The sequence below is a fragment of the Anarrhichthys ocellatus genome, unplaced genomic scaffold (assembly GCF_004355925.1).
Source record: "Anarrhichthys ocellatus isolate YVR2014 unplaced genomic scaffold, GSC_Weel_1.0 scaffold42, whole genome shotgun sequence".
NCBI classification, from domain to species: Eukaryota; Metazoa; Chordata; class Actinopteri; order Perciformes; family Anarhichadidae; genus Anarrhichthys; species Anarrhichthys ocellatus.
Window position 1 is genome coordinate 1,233,363 of NW_022280072.1, and position 25,831 is coordinate 1,259,193.

Here is a 25,831-nt window from a genome sequence, read left to right on the forward strand (position 1 = left end):
AGTCATGTCCACATATTGGAAGTCGATCACCTACAGTTTGTTTGGCAGAATCAACCCTGATCGGGTTCATTCGCTAATTTCTGCTTTATTGTCACATGTGAAAGCATTGATGAGTAAAATAATAAACAGCTGCGTGTCAAAAGGTTTGTGAACCGCATGGAAATGAAATGATTTTAGCTTCTTTAAATCGCCACGTTTCTCATCTACTGGACCCAAACTGAGATGGATGCTACTGAACGTAAAACACACGCTTAGAAAAAGAATTTATTTGATTTATTCACAAGAAAACCAAAGGCTATAAATGTTGAATTCATAATGCCTTCCTCACTTTTCTTCATTTACACACAAACACGTCGTCTCTATGCTGCGCTACGTTTGATTGAACTTCTTATTTTCATACAAATGAACGTTTGAATCGGCAATCTACAAGAATCATCCACTGCAAAGGAAAAGAAAAGCGCTTTGACACACGTTTATAGATCACAAAACTGCCACAACGGAATTCCTCTTCAGTGTTATTGCAAACGTACAGAGTAACGAGGTAATCAAGACCCGTCTCATTTTTAACTTAAGACTTAATTACCCACATCAAAGTAAACGCCTGCTTCTACAACAGAGCTCTTCACTCTCAACTTCCACCAAAGTAGCCTGAAAACATCCACGATTAAATACAAGATCAGCATTGAAATTCAGTTACAATTTGCAGTCAGAAGCTGGTGTTAAAATCATGTTCACATTACAGCTGCACAACTTCACAGATTTGATTTCTCACCGCTAAATAAGATTCAAGACAGAGAATAAATAAGGCCCGCCAGTTTCCATTTAGAGCAATGCTGCCAGTCAGGAAGTCAAATCACACTTTAGGAATATAGAAGATACACGATGTCGATACAGAAGGCCTGGATTTCGTACTGTTTGAAACACGTCAGGTAGTGGCCCTCCACAAGAGAGTGAGAGAGTGATTTAAATGAAGACGCGTGCGTTTGGGAATAAGTGAGCGTACGACTTGATAAATGAGTCTTATACAGCAGGAGTTGTGTGAGAGTTCAGATGCTTTGATAAAGTTTTGTTGTTGTTAAACGCGACATCCATTTCCTTCAATTCATCACGACTTTACTCAGTGTTCTGATCCTGTTTACCGTGGAGGCATGAGAGAAAAACGTTTTCTTTAAGAGTTTAAAGTAACAAACGGGGAGTAATTGACATGCAAATGGTCGTGTTGGGGGTGAAATATTACTCTAATGTGATTTATTTGATTTTCAAAGCTTTACATAATGAGCGTGTTCCATTTTAGTAAAAAAACAAAACAAGAATATGTGACTGATGCTTTAAAGCAGTTGGCGGCCAGCACCAAATACAACGATCACTCTCTCAGAGACATCTGAAGCACGTTTGTCTTTTCGTCAGCCTGCAGGATGACTACACCGGTGCTCCCTTAACTGCATAGTGTGATGGTTTACTTTTCCATAAATCAACAATCATCTGAAGTTAGTTGGCTTTAGAATTCAAGTTTTTAAAAGTCACATTCATATATCTATATATGATACAGATACACAGATATACAGATATATGTATATTACGGGCTACAATTCAGAATAAAATAGTGAAGCATTCGTTAACATTCCTCTCATTCATCATGAAAGGATAGAAGAGACTGAAGGCTATATTGATTGCAAAGTATTCAGCTGAGCTGCAAAGCAAACACACAGGGCAGAAGGGAAATAAGCTCCAAGTCTACGGGTTGGGACAGTGTATTTAAACACAGGTGGTTAGTTCCTGTCCTGTGAGAGGGCCGCCTGTAGCCCGTGTCGTGTGGGACAGTGTGCTGTAGTCTCGGGTTTGTGACCAATAAGGTCGTGTTCGATCAGCTCATTGATCAGCTGATCCGTGACCCCTCCCCGAGCTGCGAGAGCAGGTGTGTTTAAGGTCACTTGTAGTGCTCGCCGGTGGGAGGGAGTGAGGGAGAGTAATCGTCCCCCGACTGAATAAAAGGTGAGACGTGGGACTCTTTGACGAGGTCTAGTTGGAGGTAGCGGCAGGCACGGTGCTGGAAAGCGCCTGGCGCGGGGTGTTTGAGACTTGCCGCTGCTGGGACAGGAAGGACTGGCCGGGGGACAGCACGGAGGAGGTGCAGCCGCCGAGGCGGGACTCGATCGCCAGCTTCTGGAAGTTCAGACTCTGAGGACAAAGACAGACACATTTAGAGCGTCAACTCTTTCTTCATTAGGAAGTTAGATGGTTTTCATGTAGACTGGGAACTGATGTCTTCGTTTTTTAAGGCTTTTATTGAATCTGATCTTACTTTTACTGCTTGGTATAATAACCTGAACATCAGGGACAAAAAGACACCTCAGCTTTATTGTGAAGGTGGCTGTAGGTTTCCCACAGACCTCCTTGACAGCTACCTTTGACCAGCAGGTTCTGCACAAGACCAGGTCTACATTAGGCCCTGGTTATACTCCGCTTTTGTCATCCGATCATGCACAGGATGCATTTACAGTTAACTCTGTACGCTCGGGGATTGGATCTTGCTTGCATTGGGATCCGCTCAGCCAGACTACATGCAGAGGTGGCCCGGCTCGCATTGGGTTCAGATCTCATTGAGGTGTAGACAGCATGTCGACACAATCTGGACAATGCAAATCAAGTTTCCCATCCGGGGGACAAAGAAAGTGACTGAACTGAACACTAAAGTAATAAAAAGCAGGACAAACATCAGATAACGTGAATTTCTTTGACCTTGTTGTACCACGCAGTGACGACCAGCTTCTCCTCATACTCTCTCAGCTTGGCCTGCTCACATTGACGCTGCAGAGACAGATCAATGCAACACGAGTCAAGTTTGAAAAACAATCACACAAATCTTTAAAATAAACATAATGTATGTATGTTTTACTGTGATCGAGTAGAAAGGCTGATTCACCTCCAGGTTGAGAATCTGCTTGTCCCGATCTGCTACCTGGCTCCTCAGAGCCTGGATCTCAGCGGTGGCTGGGTTCAGTTTAGGATCCAGCGCTCTGATAACCTACAAGCACAATTTCATTGATCAATAGTTATCATATATACACACAACTCATAAACAATTATATTCAAAGAGAATGTCCCGTTGTCAATCAGATATACGTTAAACAATTACCTCATGTTCGTCCTCTCAACCCTTCCTCATCCTTAAACCCCTTAAAAATATATATTTTGTTGTACATCTCACCACAAACAAAAAGGACCTTTCTGAAGTCAGATCAAACTACTGGAAAAAAAGAGATATATATATCAGGCTATATATATATATCTTTTCACTCACATTGCGAGCTTTCTCCAGGTACATTTTGTACCTCTCTTCCATGGCCCTCATGTCATCGTCCTTCTTCTTCAGAGCGGCGTTCAGCTCATCCAGCTTCAAGGCTTAGAGGCAAAGAAGACATGAAGAGGTTTTCACTACAGTCATATTGTTGCAGAGGAAGCTACACTAAGAGAGAAGGCTACGTTTATTCTCACAGGTCTGAGTGTTGTCAGGCTGAAGGTCCTCCAGCAGCTCTTTCTTCTTCATGATTTCGTCCTGAGCCTCGTTCAGCTGCACCCTGAGGAGACACATGCTGTTCCTTTACCTCCCTCTACTGGAGGACACGTGCTTTTATCTCTCATCTCTCATCTCTCACACAAGGATTGGCACATAATTCACACTTACATGTGCGCATCGAGTTTCCGCTTCAGGTTTGACTGAAAAAAAAAAAAAAAAAAAAAAAAGAAATGTAACGCTTCTAAAACGCTTAGATTTGATTAATTGTGCAACGTAAAATAAACACATTTGACAACAAATGACATCTAAATAAGATGAACTTTTAGTCTGAAACCATGCACTAATGTGATTTCCTTCCATAATGCCATGCCAGCACAAAGTCTGACCAGCGTAATAAGATTAACTGTGTGCGCCAGCGCTCACATCATCAGGTTTGGCCGCCTGACTCTGCAGAGCCTTCTGGAGGTCCTCCACCTGCTGCTGCAGCTCACTGATCCGCTCTCGACTCAATCTGCAGGTTGAAGAGGACGGAAATATTAACAAAAGGAACACAATACATCGGCACACCAAACATAGCAGAGGTAACATCAGCGAAGCAGCCAATGGCTGTGGGAAAAAACCCTCCGTCACATCAAGCTGTTGCTGATTTAAGAGCGATCAGAGCCGCTTTCCCACCGGACAAAAAACCCACTAACTAAAGACAGAAAGGACTTTGGTGGAAGAAGGGTATGAATGCGTTCACCTGTTCTCCGTGTCCAGTTCGCTGCGTGTCTTGTGTGCTTCCTCCAGCTGACTCTGCAGTGCAGCGATCTTCTCCCTCTCACACTCCTCCTGCTGCACTCTCAGCATCTTGTTCTCATGCTGCAGCCTGATGAACTTCTCTCTGAACAATCACGCATACAAGGTCAGTAACACACACACACACACACACACACACACACACACACACACACACACAATCAGTGTCTCTTACCTGTACTCAATGGGTATTAATTCAGCTGCCAGGTTCTCATGGCTGGGGCTGCTAGCAGGAAGAATCCCTGCAGGAGGAAACGTTTCTGCGCTTTAGAATATCAAAGTGGCAAAGGCCTTACTGTCAGATATGAGCATCCAGTCACACACCTGGTTGGGAGAGCTGGTGCTGTTGAGCCTGAGTGCATCGCAGCTCCTCATTGATCTCCTTCAGAGAATCTCTCTCGATGATGGTCCTCTGATGGAGGCAAGGAGAGTTCACTCACACAGCACATTACAGCAACTCAAAGAGCTTTACATAAAACATTGAAAGCATCGAGAAAGTGCTACAGAAACACATTGAAATACAATTAAAAACAGTCATTAAACAAAACAATAGAACATAAAAACCAGATAAAATAGATCAAATCAGAAAAGTCTTCAGACTTCATTTAAAAGAACTGAGCGTTGCAGCAGACCTGCAATTCTGGGAGTTTGTTCCAGATGTGTAGAGCATGAAATCTGAACGCTGCTTCTTTATGTCTAGTTTTTATCCTTTAATCCTTGATTTATTCTTGAGTGATAGAAGGTTGACTTAATGTGGCTGTCTGAGGTCATGACCTTCTGGTTTTTAAACGCCGGCTTTAAATCGTTCCTACTACAACAAATCCAGGTGAAAGGGAAAGATATGTGAAAACAACAGTCCAAATGATACTACTACAGCTAGAGTACAAACAAAAATAATCCTGCTGCCGATTCTTCCTGACACACTTCAAAAGCTGCCTCACCTCTTTCTCCTTCATCACAGTTTCGTGCTTTTCCTCCAACTTCTTCATCTCGTAGGCCAGGTTGTCCGCTCGCCGCGACTCCTCAGACAACCTCACGTGCAGTTCCTGGACCTGACCGACAGCAAACCAATAACAGGAATACGTCGGACTAAAGTAAACTCTGTACCGTGTGAGAGATTCATAACATGTGAATTGTCCCTCGGCTCACCTGTCTCTTGTAAGTCTCCAGCTGTGTGCGGGCAGCGTTGGCCTTGCGCAGTTCTTCCTCCAAGCTGACAGTGTTGTGCATGTAGGTCATGTTGTTCTCCTCCAGCAGCTTCATCTGCCTCTTCAGATCACCGAGATTCTCCAGTTTACGTTTGTATGTATCTACCGAGGCCTCCAGCGTCACCACCCGATCTGAGCAGTTCCTACAGTACACGAACATGAGATCAATAGCAAGCGATATAAATGAATAACTGATTTCAACTGCTTCAGGAAGAAGAATCTTCTACCTTAAGGTAGAAGATTGGTCTCTCCACTCACACGGATGAACAACTGTTACATTTTGGAATATTAAATTGTGTTGATGTTGTTTTCCTGCTTCTTATTGGTTGTATTCATGCAAGAGGTGAGCCTACTCTCTCAAGGCCAGTAGAGAGAGAACATCAGCTATTTCTACTGATTAGCTCACCCTCAAACAGAAATGAGCTAATCAGTGAGATCATGAGCCGACCTTCCCTCTCCACGTAGCTCAGCAGACTGCTAGTTTTATATTCTGGGGCAGCAACAGATGTTTGCATGCTGCCCCTTGACAGCAGAAAGTAGCTGAAAAACCTTTTAATTACAGTTTAAATACTTGAGCAACCCACACAAACACAAACCTCAGAACGTCCAGTTCATCTTTGAGGGCTCGGGACTCTTCTGCCAGGCTGGTGAGCTCGTCATTACGGTGCTGCACCTCGATCAGCTGCTTCTCCAACTCTTCACAGTGGATCCGGTAGTCATCCTTAGCGGCCTCCAGCCTGAAAGAGGCAAACGCACGTGATCGTCCAGACTTGTGCAAAACACGATGCAGGTAGCCGCGGTACATTCAAGCAGAACGTGGCCACACCTGAAGTTCTCCTCCTGCACCGCCTCCAACTGTTGCTGCAGCTGGCTGCGTTTTCTTCCCGAGGGGGTGCTCGGGTCGTCGAATGTGTCCAGCTGATTGGCTCGGTCCGTTAGGACATCGTTCTCAGCCAATAAGCTGTTCCGTTCCTCTTGCAAAACAGCCACCTGTCCAGGTACAACACGCTTTACAGCCACTCTCACAAAAGACACAATTTCAACAAAGTCAGAAGGTATAGTTGACATATTGAAGTGGGGCTGTATGAGGTACTTAGGCTACAGTAGATAGTGGATGACATACCCCCAGTTTGGAGAAACAGACAAACTAATAAGTTTTCTATTTAGTAAATGTTTTGTACACATGAATAAAGATGGATTTCAAACTACCCCAATTCAAATAATCCAAACTATCCGTTTAAAGGTGAAATATACATTTGTGTCAAGTCAGCAGGAAAAATGTGTGACATAAAATCTGTCTTTAGTGAATTATTTCATGCAAAGCATCAGCAGTCACATTAGAGATAACACTCTTCCTCTCCCAGCTGTTAAAGCAAACAGCTCAGTTAATCCATGCTGGAAGCAGAGCACAGACAAAGAGCACTTTAAGCAAACATGCGAAGACACGGTTAGTTAGTTTCACTTCTCACCCATCATTTACGTCCTGGTGTTTGCCAGCAGACACCGGACTATCATTTACATCCTGGTGTTTGCCAGCAGACACCGGACTATCATTTACATCCTGGTGTTTACCAGCAGACACCGGACTATTAGTCTGAGATTAACCGGGCGTTGTTTTAAAAGTCCTGCATACCACATGACTACAAACTAGATCAAAACATCCTGGAGGAGTTATACGTTTAGGTAGGGCTGGGACACATTGTTCAGAACAAAACGAAACATACGTTGTATGCAAACCAACATGTTATTATTATTATTATTATTATAAATAGCATTACAATGGACCAAACTTGTCAGAAAGAAACTTCAATAACTCATTCAGTTTATTTTGCTTGGAATCATTAAAGTAGACAAGATAGTTTTGTAAAAACTGTAAGATATAATCATCATTATCACAAGTAAACTGAATATCTATGGAAAACAATATTGACACGTATCATGAACTCCACTGTCTAATCCTTCAAACTATACTTTAAGTGTCACATAAAACACGATGCATTATTAAGCAATGATGTTGCTTTTACTAAAAGACGACGACAGAATGGGTGTTAGGACAGGCAGATGATCCTGGGTGAATTACTGGACGAACACCACAACATATTAAACACTGCGTGACTCGTCTCGGACAGAGTCCCGACCAAGCCGCCTGTTAGCTGAGTTAGAGTCAACGTTTGAGCAGCTGGTTTTAGACGGGTTTAGTTCGGCCGTGTCGGACTTACCTCGCTGCAGCCAGAGACAAGCAACACTGGTGACAGAACAAATCAATCTGTCGAGAGTCCAGTTGAACAGTTGATCAGAGCCTGAGCTGCATGTAGTCTGTACGGGGCTGAGCGAGGCCCTCTAGCAGTGGCAGAGGATGGGCTGGTTGCCACAGTGGGACCAGCGGAGCCCAGACTCTAAGCCCACAGTCCTTCTGCCACAGCAGCTCCAGACAATGGAGCCAAGCATCACAGCGAATTACACAACTCCTGTTTACACTGTACCACAGCCGTGCGTGCATAGACACGGATATCTGACTATCGGCAAACCTATAGAAAGCACTGAGGCTACACGGCTGCAAATAAATCCTATTAATGTTTTGTTTTTCTGTAGGAACACTGAAGCGTGCGTGGATGAGTCCTGTATTCACCTGGATGTCCAGCTCTTGACAGCGTTGGACTAACGCTTCCTTCTCTGCCAGAAGTTCAGTGAGTTCCTCGAGGGCTTTTTTCAGCTGCACACACGAAGGAAAGGCAGAATTAACCAACACGTATACCGTCACACAACTGCTGCAATGCAGAATCAGAAGTCTCAAAAGGCTTTCAAACACACAGGCCGGGCGCCAGGATGAAGTGACGGAGGGCGCTGTTAACATGTTCATTCTTTCAAATGAATTCATTGATGTAATCATGCAATAGCCTCAGATATGCTAAATAACAACAACCAAAGGCTATTGTTTCAAAAACCATAGAATACATTTATGAATCAGAGCACTGACATAAGAACGTAGTGCGAGCAGAGAGATAAATATCTATTGAATGATTCTCCGTGTCGGGTTATAGTGTGCCTCTAAAAGGTGAGGATGTAGACGTCTTTCTGCAGTTCACAGCGTAATACATTGAACACATTTAGGCTTTTTGACATTTGCTTACACCAGATAAGCTATTTTAAATCTTATAATGATTTACAAACCAAATACCTCACTGAGAAGAGGAGTCAGACATTAACTGCAAATAACAATATATGAAAGTAATCATTAGAATGTTACGTACTGTTGAGAGATTCTTATTTTGCCCATATTTGAGTGGTTTAAGTTATAATCAGAATACATTTTGTGGATTTCTTTTTTTTTTTAATTCATGTCTAACTACACAGAAAGTACTGGCTGTGTTAAAACAAAGCAAGATCTCCCAGTTAGGAATCTCAGTGATGATAAAACTGACCTGCTGTTCCAAATCCCCCGACAGTTCTGCTCCAAACGGGACCACGACCTCCTTACTCATGAGCTGGAGAGGACAACATGGCACTGAGTTAATGACACACACACACACACACACACACACACACACACACACACACACACACATTCTCTCTCCCTCTCTCCCTCTAGCTGACAGCTGCAAACCTGAACACAAGCAACTACTGCTGTTTAAGTCCCTTTAAAAGCTCCTCAAATGTACGACTGCTCAGCCACGCTGGTCGTCACATCTGTAATGTGAGTGAAGGAGACGTTTGATATTGGGATGGACTGACCTCCTGGATGGCTGTCATGACCACATGCTGCACAGACTCCTCCAAGGTCATGATGATCTGAATGTATTCTGTCAATAGAACGAGAAGAGACACTCATCGACTGTACCCAGTGACTGCGTGGTTTATTAGGTTAACGTAACGCAACACTGCAGTCATTGATTCCCCAGCCGGGCCGCCTGATGGGCTCTTCTTTTGTCCGAGGCTTGGCAGGGCAATAACCAAACACTGTTCACACGCGCGGGCCTTAACCCAACACGATTTTTGATGGGACATTCCCCTCTCCATCTACACTGTACAGCGCACATTTACCATCAGGTATCTGTTGGTGCAGCCACGTACCTTGTTTATGCTCACATCTGACAGCACAGCCCAGTACGAGCTGCAGCAGCCTCCCCAGTTCCACGGGGTCGGAATGCTCGGCCGCCACGGCCAGATCGGGCAAGCAGAAGTCTGACATGTCCTGGGCTAAGACCTGATGGTACAGAGACAGATAACACCCTGTGACTTTAAGAGCTCAACCTGTAAACAGCTGCAACTAAGAGGATTGACAAATTAAACGTGTTAACTGTGTGTTTATTTAGCAAATTGGATATAATAATATGTGGCTGTTTTGTGTAGCAGGCTCAAACTGCTTGATGCATGTTTTGCTCTCAACTGCTCGGCTCCTGGGGTTTGGAGCTACGTAAACAGTGCAGACTGCAAATCCCACAAGAACTGAACGAACACACGAGAGTCTCACCTACTCCCAGTCATCAACGGTGCAAACACAACCTACCTCATTGTAATAATCAAGCACCATCTGAAGGATCTTCTTCAGGTTGTTCATCTGAGACCACACACACACACACATGAGATTACAAAATGTTATCAACTTAGTTCAGAGTCAAGATAGTAGTTGTAGACAAACTCACAACAGAGACTCACTTCAAACATAATTGATGATCATGCCGTGACGAAATCAAGACTTTTCAAATGTGCACAAGTGGAAATATGCCTTTTTCACAGCAGACATTTTGACTAGTTAATAACATTAAATGTGCTAAATTAGATATTCAGAGCAGAGTTAGCTCTGTCAGCACTGTGGCCATTGTTAGCGCTGTTAGCTGCCCGCTCAGCCGTCTCCATGTTGAGAGCCGTGTGGAGGCAATCCCTCTGCTCTGACTATCGTATCGAGAACCTTTAATGATTGTTTTCTACTCTTGTGTCCCAGTAAGCCCAGCATGCAAAATACTGAGTCACCTCAATGCAATTCAGCCGCCATTCATTGTATTAAATACACCTGTGCATTTCCCTACTGCGGCATGTCAAAACATTTGATGTGAAAGAGGGCAGCATGGAGGGAAGAACGGCAAACAGGGAAAACACAGTCAGAGCCAAACAGAGGGAGAGAGAATGGCGTGCATTTACGTTTCTCAACGACGCTGCATGTAGACGACATATTAGGACAAACATACATGTACACATTTCACCAGAGGAGTCAGAGCGCGGGGTCAGAGAGCGGGCTAAGGCAGGAGAAGCACCCTTTGGGCAGGAAGGAGGTTAGTGTCGAGGGTTGAAGCAAACAGAGGATTTAGCACACAAGGGACGGGGAGCCGCGACTGCACTGCTCGTACCTTCAGTCTCCAGTTGTCATGAACATCTGTTTTGATGCGGCCGAGCCAACCGTCAGAGAACCATGCCGGGTCTCTGCAGCACACAGAGGAGCAACATAAGAGATGATTCTAGATGATGCTGAACGTTTGCGATACTGATATCGGTATCAGAACTCTAACTTGAGCTAAACTAGGACTGGCTGTAAATACATAATGTATCTGCAGAGTCACCAGGTATCGTGATTAATGGGGCAGACCTGCATAACCTACAGTATGTTGTATTCCTGTGTGTGTGTGTGTGTGTGTGTGTGTGTGTGTGTGTGTGTGTTCTCTCACATTTGATGCAGTGCCTGTGATATTGCTGCTCCAGTGGTCAGCTCCTCCACCGTTCTGCAGGGCGCAGGAGTGTTGAAGGTCTGCAGCTGAGAGGCACGAAACACAGCATCACCACAAGGACTGGACAGCAATCTCCACGGAGAGTTGACTTTAAGTAGATGTTTAAGCTCATCATTCAGGTTTAAATGCAGGACTTTTACGTGTAACAAAGTAGGAGACGAGGAGAGGAGAAGGACGGAGGGAGGAAGAGGAGGAGGGAGAGGAAGAGGAGAGGAGGAGGCTGGTCATCTGTATCACGTTCTCTCTATTTAAAAAAAATGTAAATCAGTGAAAGTGGAAACTAATAATATTTATATTTTAAAGTAGTTTTTTGTCTATGTTATGTTTGTCCTCTCAGGACATAGCAGCTAATTCTGTCTTTAAAAAGTGAAGCACGCGGGTTAATCTAACCTCTAACTTAGTTGTAGGAACCGTGACACTGTTGGTCAACAAGGTATAACTCGCGTGGCTTAGACGTCAGATGAACCTGACACGAGATCTAATCAGCCTATTATTAACCCAACGCTCGTGGATCCACACACCCGTGAGGAGGTGCAGGTGCAGCATCACTACGATAGATAAATAATGGCTAATTATTGCTGGTGTTAGCTTCATTTATTCACTTATATAAGATTACCAATAGGGAGACATTCCACATATATCTCCCGGTTAATTGGATTACAACTCTATATCCGACGAGGATCGACTAAACTGAAGGATATTGTTGTCTTTGTACCTTTAAAACTGTTAACTTTATATATGTATTAGCCTGCAGTGCCTCAAAGCTCCTCACGTCACGTTACTGAACGTTAAATGTCGTATCGCACCCATAGTTCCTTGTGTCACGCGACACATTCCCATTACGTAAAAAAAACAACTCACCCATATTACGAGGCTCTCGGACAGCTCCGTTTTGTTCGCCTCCATTTGTCCCTTCTTAGCTTAAAAGCGAAAGTATTTTCCTTCACCTGTCACCAACGCTCTTCCGTTCTTTTCCTCTGCATTTGACCTCACCTGCTGCCGAAAAGGTAGCTCTCCAACGACAAATACGTACACCGAAGAGCCGCGACGGCCGCTCCGCCATTAAAATAACGTAAAATGTACGCGAATGGCGCAGCTTCTTGAGTTCTTGCGCTTGCGGGCTCCAGTTGAGCTGAAAGTGAGTCGTATCCAATCAGCGTTGAGATCTGGGAAGATTGACGTCTGTTAAACCGCGCCTTAGCCAATCAGTGAGCGTGATCCTCGATTCTCATACACCCCTTAAAACTGGCCAAAATCAAAACATTTCTGATCTGTGTGATTATAACATGGCTTCCCCTCATTATTGATGGATATGTAGCATGGATTTATACCGAATTTACGCAGTTAAATGTGTATTATTTCATGAAATAAATACTATTTTGTTAAGTTATATTTGAACAAATTTCCCCCTGGGGATGAATAAAGTATCTATCTATCATGTTACAGCATTTAAACAAATGGCTCAATAAGACTTGTCTCTCCTCAGTGAGGTTATCAGGTTATATATATCTATATATGTATGGATTTAACGTGTTTAAAAATCTTACAACCAAAACCATGTAAATAAATCGTAGGAAAGGCTTCTGAAAATTGCAAATATGACAAAAAACAAATACATACATTAAACAAATACCTCATATCAAACTAATTTTCTCGAAATTGTTTATTTCAAGAAAATAAGTTTTAATCAAAAACAGCAACAACATTAATTCTATTTTCTCTTTGCTTGGCCTCATCTTCTCAAGTCATAGCTCAACCAACATGAAATCTCAATCGCAGTTTGTTTCACGTCTGACAACCTGACACACTGTAAGAGGCTACGTGACCTCACCATAGCCAACACAAATAATAATCCTGCACAGCCAGTTATGCAGGCATTGCTTGGAGTTGGATATTAAATATAAATAGGATGTTAATCCCCTTAAACCCTGAATTTATAGGCTCCATTAACAACCAAGAAAGCCTTTTCTGTAATAAACCTGCCCTCAGTCAACCACTAATAAAACTCGGCAGCACGCCAACCATTCTCTGAATATAAATCATTTCTCACGTATGCAATAAACCTCCTGACGTTATTCATTTATATATCTCACGTGAGGGTGTGTGTGATTGAAATTCAAAGGCTACTGACTGCTTTAAGTCACTCCAAGATAACAAACCTTACAGGCGTCACCTGCTCTCTCAGCCACAATATGGAAAATTACAACCTGAGACTGGACTTTACCAATGTGGGCGGCAGGAGCGTCCTCTGTGCTGTGTTTAGCTGTCAGTAGGTGAGCACCAATGTTTTATCTCCTGCTCTCTGTCACTACCAGACCCTGACCCTCACTGACTCATGTCTGCTATTTTTAGATGACCTGAACCACAGGATGTGTCTGCAATGGCTGCCATGGAGAACTCTGTGAAGGTTATCGCATCTTCAGTTTTTTTTACTACTTTGTCCAACTGCGTCTGTAAATTCACCAAAAGTTACCATTAGATAATTTCTCATTTTCATATTTGAACAAAACATATTAAAAAACAAGTAATACAAAAATATCATCTTACTGTGAGTAATGAACCGGGAAAGTTTAATGGTGATACCTATTAGTTAATGTTTTTACTTTATTCACCTGAAATGTCTTCAAAATATGTAATTTTACAAATATATCTTCAAAGGCCCTTTTCTTGAAATCTCCACTTCAGTAGCTCTTACATACACCAACACTTTCCTTCCTCTCTATATTCTGAAGGTTTTGACAGAGAGCTTTGTTCATATATCATTCAGAGCCTGATTTATACAACATTTTATTACTAAAAACATGGAGAAAATGTATTTCTTAATGGCTGTTGACAGTATTGTCTGATTTATGGAGCGATACAAAGAGACATCCTAAATCCCCTCCGTAAAAACCTTTGACTCTAATATGTCAACAAAATTAATGTTCAGATTTATGGTCTGAGTAGGTATTCAAACTGGCACATATTTGATAATGTAGTGCCTCATTTGCATATTTGAACATAACATTTCAGAAAACTTGTAATACAAAACTTACTTGCTGATATCTATTAGTTGAACTTTTTACTCCATTGACATGCGGTGTCTCCCCTCCCCTCAGCAAATTCATTTTGGTAGTTTTATTGCATCATCTTGAGTCATTTGGACAAAACTTTTACATTATTTGAATGACAACAGAATGCATTAGTAGTTGAGAGATGTGCCTTCATACTACAGTGGTTCTACGAGAGGCTGAGGTGTCTCTCCGTGACCCTACGGTGTAGTACGGTGTTAATGTCACAACCAACGCTTTATGGCAAGAGTGGAATTATACAAAGCGGGGCTGTTAGCAGAGTAAACTTTGGGTAAATGATTGGCGAGGTCAGATCTAACCTACTTAAACACAGCGTGGCTTTCATCTGCCGGTAGGTCATGTGCCCCCCCCCCCCCCCAAAGGAGGTGGGCGTTTTTAGATGAAATGATTCTGATACTTTTAACCCTCAAAGTCTAACATTTCGTAAGAGAAGCACCGCCACCGCTTTATTGATCTGACTGCATTACTGCTCCTTTAAAGCATAGAATCAGAGACCAGCTGATGTTGGAGTGTTGTTGATCATTAACAGGCCACTCCAATTTATTTTGAACAGTGATGCTGTGAGGCAGCACTTCACTTCCTTCTAGGAGACAGTGACTACCTGAGGCAACACTTCACTTCCTTCTAGGAGACAGTGACTACCTGAGGCAACACTTCACTTCCTTCTAGGAGACAGTGACTACGTGAGGCAACACTTCACTTCCTTCTAGGAGACAGTGACTACCTGAGGCAACACTTCACTTCCTTCTACGTGAGGCAGAACTTCACTTCCTTCTAGGAGACAGTGGATACCTGCTTCTGGCTCAGCTATGCGGCCGTACCACAGCTCTCGGTCCAGGTGAGTCTCGCCTTGCTGCACGTTTGGCAGCATTGATGGGTTTGTGTTTGTTTTCTGAGAACACAAGTGAGGTTTTGTGCTGCAATTGTACTCATAAGATGATTTAGGTTTTGGGGTTGAGGGATGATGTCAGCTCGCTCCATCTGATCTGTAATTCAGACTAGAAACAGTGAGATATGTTCATTTATTCCTTTCATCACTGCATGTAAGAGCTGCACAAAAGTGAAGTTCAACCAGAGCAAACCACAACAACATGTTTCATCATGTGAAATATGAATGATTTGTTAATGACCTGTTCATCTGTTTCGATGACCGGCCTAGTTTCATAAACTGATAACTGTGATCACTGTAAATATAATCTGCTGATAAAAGCCAGATTTTGACGCTGAAGTTGTTTAAGATGCCTGATGAAAGCCTGATTGTATTTGACTATTTACATCATTTCACTATTTTCCATCCAACATATTGATCTTGAATGACTGCAGCGTTCAAAGCGTTCGGGTAAAAGGACTTCAACACAGCATCTAATCTGTCAAACCGCTGCAGTCAGAGCCTCACCATCTGTCAGCCACAATTAGAAAAAGAGCTGAGCTCAATCAACCTTATCTCACAAACAGTTAGTTTAGTGTGAGCATCTCCTCACACACTGTGTTATCATTGTCGCCCGTGTGGTGTCACGCTGCAGACCGGACCGTCTCCCCTCTGGAGCTCCAGCAGGTCAAGGCCACCTCGGGTCACCCAGATCTCCGGTGTGCACATCCGAGCAGACAGCGTCGACGTCAACGAGCCGCCACGAGGTGAGAGTTTCACACTCAGTAAGCAGCTGCAGCTTCTTCAGTCATTTCTGTTATTTCCCAAAATTTTTCTGAGATCTTCAATGAACAGTGAAAACAGGACAAGCACACAGGCAGTAGAGAATGTTATTACTGGAAGGCACTCCTGTGTGATGATTGTTATTGCTTTTATTATAAGGGTCACAGGCTGGTAGAGAGAGTTGCTGCCTGACAAATGACGATGACCTCACTGTTAAGAGGCAATACAACAATATAAAAAAGAAACCTGTGCCAAATGGGGCGGAAAAAAGAAGTATCGAGCAGGACAGATCTGCTCACCGTAGCTCCCGTTAGCAGGGTTTCAATGCTGTGTAACATTTCAAGCTCCAGACTCGTCCTCGGACAGAGAGTCCCCATCTGAATGTGTAGACCAGCATATGTGACAAACCACACCTGTTGCAAATAGTCCACATCAAATAGTAATAAGAAAAATTAATATATATTGAGATTATGGTATTCAAAACATGTGCTCTACTTAGTACTTCATAAAGGCCTCATGTAAACAAAATATATATAACAAGCACACATGGTATACAGAACCATTTGCTCTTGCAAATTATCAGTCAAAACGTAATAAGGAAATACATATATATGTATTAAATATACATAAATGCATATTTCAGATCATCATCCAAGGACTCACACTCATTAGCCGTCACATACTCTACCAATTAGAGGCTCCTCTGTCTATTTACTTTTGTAATAAGTTGTTAAAGGGAAAAAAGCTACACCAAATAAGAGATGCAACAACAAACACAAAAGGCAGTGTGTTTCTTTAGAAGTCTGAGGAAGAGCCTGGTGCTCGAAACGTTAAAATCCTCCTAACTTTGTGTGCAGATCTGTCTGTTTCAACTCTAATAAGCTCACTGTGTACATGTCGAATCCCAGACCTTAACATAATCACATTGTATTGTGTAGCTTTTATAATTGTTTGAAATGATCTCAAACACAATATCAGGAATACTAAATTTGTCCATAAGGTTCTGCTTCATATTTCCTTCTTCCTTTTACATTTTTCCTATTTCCTTCTTCCTGTTTTCCACCTCTCGTCCCTTTTGACTCTGTATCCTTCTCTTTTCCTCTCATCTCTTTAGGAAGCCACACAGTCGGGTTCCTCCGTAAACCGAGACTGTTGTCCAGTCTGCTTGCAGACGGCCAGCTTCCCAGTCCGGACCAACTGCGGCCATTTGTTCTGTGGTACGAGATTCATGTGTTTATATCGTTGTTCCTTCATTGGCTGATCGGCGTAGCATCGGTGTGTTTCGAGCCTGGAAGGTTCTGTCTGATCGGCTCTCAATAGTTTTCCAGCTGTGCCTCTCACCTGACAGCTTTACTCAAATCATTCTCCTCAGAGGTGTCCGGTTTCACAGATTTAGAGAGCTAAACCTTAGATGAAATTCAAACCTTTGAGTTCAAATTCACAGAAGTAGAGAACAACTAATGAAAATGTACAATTAACCCAAATAGTGAATGTGCAACTGCAGGACGTTTGTGTCAAACGAGCAATTTGGATGAATTTTAAGCAGATTAGTCTCTGTCTGGATTCTGAATTTTTCAGTCATATTTTTTTGACTAATTCAGTGTTTTCACCTCCCTGATGCGTTGCCATTGTTCTGTTAGCTCTTTGATTGTTTTAACTGCAGATTTTTCTAATGCAATGTTTAGCAGAGAGGGAGGGGAGGTTCTGTGAATATAGCTTGGGTTCAAGTTTGTCTTAAAAGGACAAATAGATATTTTAGAAAAAGTATTTTAACACCTTTTAAAATCAAGGATCCCTCGTGAAGCCCCCTTACTGGTTCAGAAGCAATGCATTATGGTACAAACTGTTGAACGTTACAGTAGATTCATACTAGCTTATTGCACTTATTGTATTCATATTAGTTTGTGGCACTTATTGCATTCGTTTGTTTCTGAACTGTACGTAGGCTCTGGTTTATGCTCTTAGATGCTTGTTTGAAGAAAGGAGATGCACTTATGACTTCTGGTGACCGATGTTGAATACACTTATTGTAAGTCGCTTTGGATAAAAGCATCTGCTAAATGACTGTAATGTAATGTAATGTAATGGTGTATGTGTTTGATTCTGCAGCTCCCTGTCTGATCGCCTATTGGAGACATGGGTCCTGGTTGGATGCAATCAGCTGCCCTCTCTGCAGACAGAAGGTAAAGTCTGCATGGTCCCATGAAAACACACTCCACATTTAGTCGGTAGATCAGTTTTAATTTGAGTCTAACTTGAGTCAACGTTTAAGTCATCTGACTGTCTCCACACAGTCGGGTCAGAATGAGCGTGAAACATGGAATAACATGTTTCTGATTTTCCAGGTCAGTGTGCTGTGTAACCTGTTCAACGAGACTCCATCGGACCGTCAGTCAAAGGAAGTTCTCGGGGAAATCACAAACTACAACGAGCGTTATTCTGGAGCCCCGCGAAGGGTCAGTAATACTTTATCTAACCTTCTTAGAAACTGGTCTTAAAGTCTTTCCACAGTAGTTTTCCCCTATTCTCCACCCTTTACCTGCGTCTGTATCAGGTGATGAAACTCTCTATTACAGCCTGGTGAGAAATCCTCCACCGTTCCCTCCGATAGTAGGTTTGGTAACAGGAACCGCAAGGATTTATGGTCCGATACAACCAGTAACTCCAGACAATGGAGGTGTCTGGTTAACGCAGCTGGCATTGACACACCTAGCTGCCCTACTTAGGATGAGTGTTACCTTTCATTGAAATACGTGCACGACTGATTTCCCACATGGATCTCCTTCACATGCTCTTATGATGAAATGATGGGTCTGTTTGCTAAAAGGCTGAGTTGAAGTACACTGGTAGAAATATGACAGCTGAATTTTGAGTTTAAACAGATGCATTTTCCACACATTTTATTTTATTTATTATAGGCAATCCATATTATTGCTAAAACGTACCCGTGCATGTCCTATAGCAAGTCTTCTTTTTGTCTGTAAAAATATCAAATGTTTACAAGACCAAACCCTAAAATATGACTTTTTAAAAGTGTTTGTTGTCTTGTTATATATTGTACAGTACAATTCTCACTTTTAAGGAGACAAAATCTAAAAGTACAGAACCTTGTAAAAGGAAATCTTGAGTCTATATGTGCTGCAAAAATCAGATTCTTCCTGCCTCTTTTAATATTAACATTTACCACCATATGTCATGTTTGAATGCTCAAATCTAGGACCATTTGATCTGACCCACCTTCTCTTCTTCACACTGACCCCTCCAGGTGACGGACTACCTGTGCGACGCTCCCCTTCTCCTGCAGCTACTGGCCCGAAGCCTGGGCGCCATTGGAGGACTCGTGTGGTTGTTTTTCTTCAGGGTGGCCCTGTGCTGCGTTGGGACCGTGGTGTCCATCTCCTCCGCTCCTCAGGACCTCGCCTCCTCATCAGCAAATCCCCTGGGAACAGACCCCTCCCTGCGCGGACTGCTGGGGGTCCTGGATGACCTGGTGGTGGTCATCCTGCTCCTCATCTGCGTTATCAACATCAACCATCAAATGGCGCCAGAGAGACGAGGACACTCTGCGAATGCTACGACCTCAGAAAGAGTGTTAGGGGGTTCACTGTAGACAGATGCTGTTTGACAAAGACTTCTATTGTTTTTCTTACTTCTGGCTGTAGCTAGTTGGATTAGTGGATACAATAATATTGACTACAGCACAGTCCAGGCCTGTTTGTCAAGGGTTTACAGGGCCTATGTAAGAGTGTTATCTAAAATGCAATGTCATGCAAGTGTGCTGGTTCAGCTGTGGTTACAAATTCTTATTCTGTAAGTTCCTGAGGCCTGGAGTGTTTGTTTGGGAGTAAATCGCAATTTCATCCTTTATTTTTTACCCCAAAAAACTGTTGAGTGGGCAGCAAGCTGTCATGTCAGTACTATAATAGTACTATGTAAATACTTGACATATGTTTTTGTGTAAAATAAAGAATATTTATTGACTTAAATGGCATTTCTTTAAAATCATATGACACACTACACATGCTTCTGCTGTTTTATTATGTATTTATTTAGAGTAACACTGATTGGTACGAAACATATTTGTTAAAAAAAAAAAATTGCAAAAATGTGTACAAAGTCAACAAGAAACCTCAGTTGTCTCCAAGTCATTAAGTATTACAGCAGGCATCATTAACAACACAAACAGACAAAGTACCGCAGTGAGTAAAAAGGTGCATTACACGACTGAGTAATGCGAACAGGCCTTATGTTCAGTTGACCCTCCACAACCCCAAAAAGATAATACTATGACTTTGGCAGCAGCAGAAATGTAAACAGTATCATCACTCTGTGTTGCTGCACCAAGCAGCGGCGTTCTTGAACATGTGTAACCACGGGGAAGGTGTGAGGGACGGTCTGAAGGCCCTCGGGGCCCAGGGCCACTGCCAGCCCAGGGTGCAGCGCTCCGGGTGGGGCATCATGGCCAGGTGTCGCCCATCCCTGGAGCAGAGCCCAGCTACGCCCTGCGGGGAGCCGTTAGGGTTCAGAGGGTACTCTTCAGTGGGATGACCCTGGTCATCAAGGTAACGGACGGGGGCGAGCCCGCCAGAGATAATCTGGTCCTGGGACAGGGAGCTACGGAACTGCATCAGACCTGTGAAGGAAAGAGGTTGGGGGGGGGGGGGGGGGGGGCGTTATATTTAGTATAACACACACGTATTCAATATGTTCCAATACAAAGTATCTCAAATGCAGTATGCCAAAAATAACAGCATGTTCTACCGCCTCCGGTCGCATTTCTGACCCACAATCCTCTGCACAGCAAGAGGGTCAACGTTCATTGTGCAGCGTTAGGAGGAAGTAGTATGTCTCAATTGAATGCATACTGCATGCAACAGTACGTACTTTGTAAGGGCAGCTGCAGTATGTAGTAAAAGTTAAAAAAAACTAGACAGGTGTATTCAGCAGAGGGCAGATCTGCTGCGTCTGCAACGTCCGCTGCTGTATTTGTGTGATTGAATGAATACGACACACAATTGACTAACTCGTCTAGAAACCAATGGGCTGTAAGGCGTCGTAGAACACACTTAATTTAAACTCAAAAACAAGCTGAGATTTATGGAGGCAACTGGCTCGAAGAAACTTCATGCAATCTCGCCAAAAACATAATTAAACTAGCCACTCATGAGTCCGTCAGAGCTTGATGTTATTATCAAAACTGAGAACAGAGGACAACAAGCAACTGTTCAGCTCTTGTGACAAGTTAAGGACGACCACATGATGGACTTGACAGTACTGCACCTTCTCCATGTGCGACCCAGACTCCCAGAGCGGAGCCCTCCATGCCTCTGAGCCAGACGGACAGGGACTCCTGGATCCCAACGCTGACGAACCGGGACTCAAACCTGCCGGACTTATTATGAGTCAGCACCACTTCAGTCTCTGGGGGGGGGAGGGAATTGGAAAGAATTAGAAAGCATTTTAAAAATCAGCAACCTCTCTGACGATAATGTTCATTTCTTCACGTATAGCTGTTGCATCGTCTCCGCTCACTGCTGCAGTATTAGTTTTCCTCTTACCAGCTCCTTCCTCTCCCACCCAGCCCAGCAGAGCGAGCAGCTGGCAGCCATTACACACTCCCAGGCTCAGCGTGTCGTCCCGCCGCCGGAATCGATCAAACTCAGCCTTGGCCTTGGGGTTATATGCAACAGTAGCAGCCCAGCCTATCACGAAGGATGAATGGAGTTAAATAATGTGTGTAACAAAGTGGTCTATGATTGTGTGACTGTGTGTGTATGTATGGGTGTGTATTTGCCTTTAGCTGATCCCAGGACGTCTGCGTAGCTGAATCCACCAACGAACACGACTGCTTTGAAGGACTCCAGAGTTATGGAGCCAGAGCACAGGTCCTGCATGTTGACGTCCCACACCTACACAAAGACAAAGACAAGAGTCACGTACACCAGCTGCACAGCTCAGAGCAACATATGTCCAGTTAATAAAGATCTAAATAGTTACCTCAAAGCCCGCCATGTGCAGAGACGCAGACATCTCTCGGTCTCCGTTACTGCCCTCCTCCCTGATCACGGCTACACGAGGCTGTCCTGAAAGAACAACACACATCAGACAGAACGATGTTAAGCATCAAGCACTCAGTGGTTACAACTCAAAGATGAGGATTTTAAAATTGTATCTGGTTTGTATTCTGGCCAATTACGAACGGCCATATATCATTATTTCTAACATATTATAGAACAAATGATTAATGTAGTAATCAAAAGAATAGTTGGAGTACTTGAAATACGTCTGAATACACTAAATCGTTGTAAAAGGTACCACTCCGCTTTGGTCTTACTGAGCTGGCTGATGGTGGGCAGTTCAGAGGGGTCAAAGGTCAGTTTGAAGTAGGGCTGTGTCCTGTTGGCAAGCCCCTCCTCTTCCTGTTTAACACACGTCTCATTGGCCTGGAGGCGCTCCAGCTGGAAACTGGTGGCCTCCCATGATGCTCTGAGGTCGGGCAGCGGCTCTCTCAGAACCTCCCGTCCGTCCACACGAACGCTGACCTGAAAGACGAGTGAGGGGAACGAACGGTGACCACAGATGAGATGAAAAGCGCCGACATGCGTGTGCTGAAGGTCGATGTCTCACCACAGCCTCCGGTCCAAAGCCGCAGGTTCTGCCGACGCGTTGACAGAGCACGCCGGCGTCGCCGTATCTCTGACACACCGTCTCTACATCGAGCTGTGAAACCTCCAGAACCAAACCCAGCTCCTCGCTGAACAACAGCTCCAGGACTGTGCAGCAGAAACACTGTATGAGCTCATGGTTACAGCTACACAGTTTGCACCCTGTGAGTGTGAAACGCATCAGCTCACTGACCTCCAGCTCCTTGTGATGATAACTCAACATCAATCCCACGGTTTCCCGCAAACGCCATCTCTAGCAAGCAGGAAATGAGGCCGCCGTCGCTGACGTCGTGTCCTGCGGTCAGAAGACGATCTGGAGGAAGAGAAATAATATCCTGGCTAAATAAATACAAATATGATAATAAAGAAAATACACAATAAAACCACCAGGTAGCTGTGTATCACAGCACAAAGCTGTGGCCTTACGATTAGAGAAAGCTAAAGAAAGATTAGCTCACAGACTGAATCACAGTAAACAAAGCTCAGCTGTTTTCTCTCCTCTGTGCCTGCGTGAGTGAGCTCACCGTGTACGAGTTCCTGTGTGGTGTTGAAGCAGGCGGTAAACACTTGAGGCTGCTCCAAGTCAGGAGAGCAGTCTCCCAGCTGGCTGAAGCACTGAGCCAGGGCCGAGCCTCCCAGACGATGGCGGCCCGGGCTGAGAGGAACCCACAGCAACACGCCTGCAGACGGAGGACAAAAGGGTCAGAGGCTGTTACAGAGGAGCGGGTGTGGAATCTGCGTTTCTTTGTGTATTTTATAAAGAGAGAAAGATCTCTGCTGTCTGGGTGAGATGAGGAAATAACAGTAACAACGCAATCGGCATACCCAACAATTCTGCGGCTTTTATGAAGATAGACTATAGGGTGAGGTACCACACAGAGCTCAAAAAGTTATTTCAGAATAATCACTTCTAATCCGGTTCTGAATATAAAGACGAGCAGGCTGAGCATAGGACACATAAAGCTAAAATGCACAAAATATGTGTTTATTTATCGCAAGTCATATCGTCATCACATTATTGAACAATGTCATGGCACATCTCACATTTTCCTCAGGTGCGAAATACCTTTTCCATCTGGATCCTCCAGGTCGGGCGTCACCGTGGCTGTGATGTCGGGACAAACGGCATACGCAGAAATAACCAGAGCACCTGACACACAAGAGGCAGGAAGTTAAACGGAGACACTCACAAACACATGACTACAGACACAGACACACAAACAGCGACGCCTTTTACATGCACAAAATATTACGGTTATTGCTCTTATTCCGAAAGAGACAACATTCCTTCTAAGATGTTTACATAGCTAATGAAATAAATATATACCGCTAATATTCCCATTTATATTCACTTGTGCATACTTATAGATTAATGCATCCAGCAGGGCATTGTATAACCTCCCTCTTTCATTCCTTCAGCCAACTTCTGTAAAGAGGTCATCTTTGCAATATGTGTGCACATCCTGATGATATCCAAGTCCTTCATAATGCATGCATCCCTGCAAACTGCTGCTAGTTTATGACGCACAGAGCTGGTCATAACCTGGCAAGAGGCCGTGTGTCCTAAAACCTGATTATATTCAGAATATCCAAACAGAGTATGCCGTTTACATCACATAGTGGAATATTAGCCTGCATAGAAACGTATTCAGTGAGCGTACCCGGAGCCTTGACCGTCTCTTTCCCCACTCTGGCGGCCATACTGAGAGAGTCCTTGCCCCCGTCGACGGCCACGCCCAGCTGTCCCATGACCTCACACATGGCTTTGCAGGCGTCCCACAGACGGGCGCCCTCACCGGGCAGCTTGGCGGCCCACATCCAGTTTCCACTACACTTCACATCCTGAAACACACGACCGAGAGAGTTACCGAAATCCTGGACAATTATTTTAAGGTGAGACACGACAGACAAAAACATTATTCTGCTCCCATTACATGTGTTCTTTCAGACTAGCGAGTAAGAAAACATCCAAAATACACATTTAGGTTTTTATTTTACTACTCCGTCTATTTACATCTGTAGATTTATCCTAAATTCACCAAAAGTCAGCATTAAAGAATGCCTCATTTGCATATTTAAACATGACATTTCATAACATTGTAGGTAATCAACTGGGTCAGTTTCATGGTGATATCTATTAGTTAAAATTTCGACCCTATTCACAAGCAGTGTCTCCCCTTTTCATACAAATCGTGTGTAATCTGAAACGAATGTAACCTGAAGATAGTTGTCATTTCATTAGGTAGACAGTGTGCTCTATCCATTGTAAAAGGACTATTGTGATCCGTTGTATCTGTGATTCCCCGCTCACCTTCAGAGCTGTGACTCTGGCAAACACCAAATTGGTCAGAGCCTCTCCGACAGCCATGCGAGCCCCGGCTGCAGGACACACCAGGCCTTTAATTGGCTGCTCGCCGATGGCCGTGGCTGCTCCCTCTAGGCTGAACGGCGACAGGGCGACGACAGCCACGTCGGCCAATGGGGTGTGAAGAGGGCCGACGCATTGTTGCTGGGCAACTAGCCCCGTCACAGACCGGTCCACCTGAGAGGTGGGAGGGGGGGCAACAGAGTCTGCACAGACGTACTCATAAAAAGACAAAGACGATGTGAGACAGGGGTGAGAGGCACACCTTGTTGGTGAGATAGCGTTTGGACGCCACAGCAGGCAAACGCAGAACTCTGTCCAGAGCGTCTTTGACTTTGAGCCCGGCAGGAAGAGACAGAGGCTGAAGAGTCGGTGCCAGACGCTCCATCTTAAACTCCTTCTGTGGCATCTTGCCCAGGACCCACTCCAGCTGCAGGTCCACGGGACAGCGGGCCCCGTCTGCCCAATCACTGCCTCCCTCGTCATCCACCAGCACAATCTGAGGGAGAAATGAGATTAAAATGAATACTGATTGATCAGTATAATTAATTCACATTTATTGACTTGATCCAGGCTGAAACGTGCCTTCCCGTCTCCAGTGATGTTTCCCACGAAGTCAACAGGACACTTCTCCCTCTGACACACCCTCTCCAGGAAGTCCCTGTCCGACGGACGGAGCAGCAGGGCGTTGCTCTCCTGATACTCCGCCCCCCACAGCTCCAGCACACTCAGTGTGGGGTCACCTTTCTATAAGAGAAGAAGAAAACAACGTGTGTGTGTGTAATTAATATATATATATATATATATATATATATATATATATATATATATATATA

At 43.9% G+C, this 25,831-nt stretch overlaps 3 protein-coding genes across 4 annotated transcripts in view; 1 reads left to right on the forward strand and 2 right to left on the reverse strand.

The window, feature by feature from the left end:
- Positions 1-258: 258 nt before the first annotated feature.
- Positions 259-12,281, reverse strand: hook1 (hook microtubule-tethering protein 1). Of its 2 annotated transcripts, XM_031868475.1 has the most exons (22): positions 12,105-12,281; positions 11,184-11,269; positions 10,869-10,941; positions 10,031-10,081; positions 9,595-9,727; positions 9,256-9,323; positions 8,946-9,008; positions 8,153-8,236; positions 6,350-6,513; positions 6,120-6,260; positions 5,465-5,666; positions 5,257-5,367; positions 4,640-4,727; positions 4,491-4,557; positions 4,260-4,400; positions 3,941-4,028; positions 3,686-3,717; positions 3,496-3,578; positions 3,302-3,402; positions 2,924-3,025; positions 2,740-2,808; positions 259-2,178 (listed from the first exon to the last, which is right to left on the reverse strand). In XM_031868475.1, exons 1-22 carry the CDS (start codon positions 12,147-12,149, stop codon positions 2,020-2,022), a joined length of 2,151 nt encoding a protein of 716 aa, XP_031724335.1. In that variant the 5' UTR covers positions 12,150-12,281; the 3' UTR covers positions 259-2,019. The 2 variants fall into 2 exon arrangements, with proteins under 2 accessions (XP_031724335.1, XP_031724336.1); XM_031868476.1 differs by lacking the exons at positions 10,869-10,941; positions 11,184-11,269; positions 12,105-12,281 and adding an exon at positions 10,710-10,861.
- Positions 12,282-14,843: 2,562 nt separating this feature from the next.
- On the forward strand, positions 14,844-19,942 carry LOC116394898 (E3 ubiquitin-protein ligase RNF170). The gene is made up of 6 exons (XM_031868278.1): positions 14,844-15,152; positions 15,838-15,949; positions 17,080-17,182; positions 18,075-18,148; positions 18,311-18,421; positions 19,231-19,942. Exons 1-6 carry the CDS (start codon positions 15,124-15,126, stop codon positions 19,573-19,575), a joined length of 774 nt encoding a protein of 257 aa, XP_031724138.1. The 5' UTR covers positions 14,844-15,123; the 3' UTR covers positions 19,576-19,942.
- pfas (phosphoribosylformylglycinamidine synthase) overlaps positions 19,622-25,831 on the reverse strand; it is a 14,244-nt gene continuing 8,034 nt past the window's right edge. Inside the window, exons 14-27 of the mRNA XM_031868277.1 lie at positions 25,581-25,742; positions 25,261-25,494; positions 24,942-25,172; positions 24,292-24,472; positions 23,697-23,780; positions 23,155-23,310; positions 22,824-22,943; positions 22,593-22,738; positions 22,300-22,507; positions 21,963-22,048; positions 21,760-21,874; positions 21,524-21,667; positions 21,246-21,386; positions 19,622-20,598 (exon numbers count right to left, since the gene is read on the reverse strand). Coding sequence (XP_031724137.1) covers positions 20,288-20,598; positions 21,246-21,386; positions 21,524-21,667; positions 21,760-21,874; positions 21,963-22,048; positions 22,300-22,507; positions 22,593-22,738; positions 22,824-22,943; positions 23,155-23,310; positions 23,697-23,780; positions 24,292-24,472; positions 24,942-25,172; positions 25,261-25,494; positions 25,581-25,742 — 2,319 coding nt within the window. The 3' untranslated portion in view covers positions 19,622-20,287. The remainder of the gene's footprint in view (positions 20,599-21,245; positions 21,387-21,523; positions 21,668-21,759; positions 21,875-21,962; positions 22,049-22,299; positions 22,508-22,592; positions 22,739-22,823; positions 22,944-23,154; positions 23,311-23,696; positions 23,781-24,291; positions 24,473-24,941; positions 25,173-25,260; positions 25,495-25,580; positions 25,743-25,831) is intronic.

What these genes read in the sequence shown, in the direction of transcription:
- hook1 (XM_031868475.1), bottom strand. Translation starts at nt 12,149, where the DNA reads ATGGAGGCGAACAAAACGGAGCTGTCCGAGAGCCTCGTAATATGG. An exon ending in GATGAACTGGACGTTCTGAG is followed by an intron (nt 5,667 to 6,119) that starts GTTTGTGTTTGT and finishes CGTGTACTGTAG; the next exon opens with GAACTGCTCAGATCGGGTGG. An exon ending in GCACCAGCTCTCCCAACCAG is followed by an intron (nt 4,558 to 4,639) that starts GTGTGTGACTGG and finishes TTCCTCCTGCAG; the next exon opens with GGATTCTTCCTGCTAGCAGC.
- LOC116394898 (XM_031868278.1), top strand. Translation starts at nt 15,124, where the DNA reads ATGCGGCCGTACCACAGCTCTCGGTCCAG. An exon ending in CGTCAACGAGCCGCCACGAG is followed by an intron (nt 15,950 to 17,079) that starts GTGAGAGTTTCA and finishes TCATCTCTTTAG; the next exon opens with GAAGCCACACAGTCGGGTTC. An exon ending in CTGCGGCCATTTGTTCTGTG is followed by an intron (nt 17,183 to 18,074) that starts GTACGAGATTCA and finishes TTGATTCTGCAG; the next exon opens with CTCCCTGTCTGATCGCCTAT.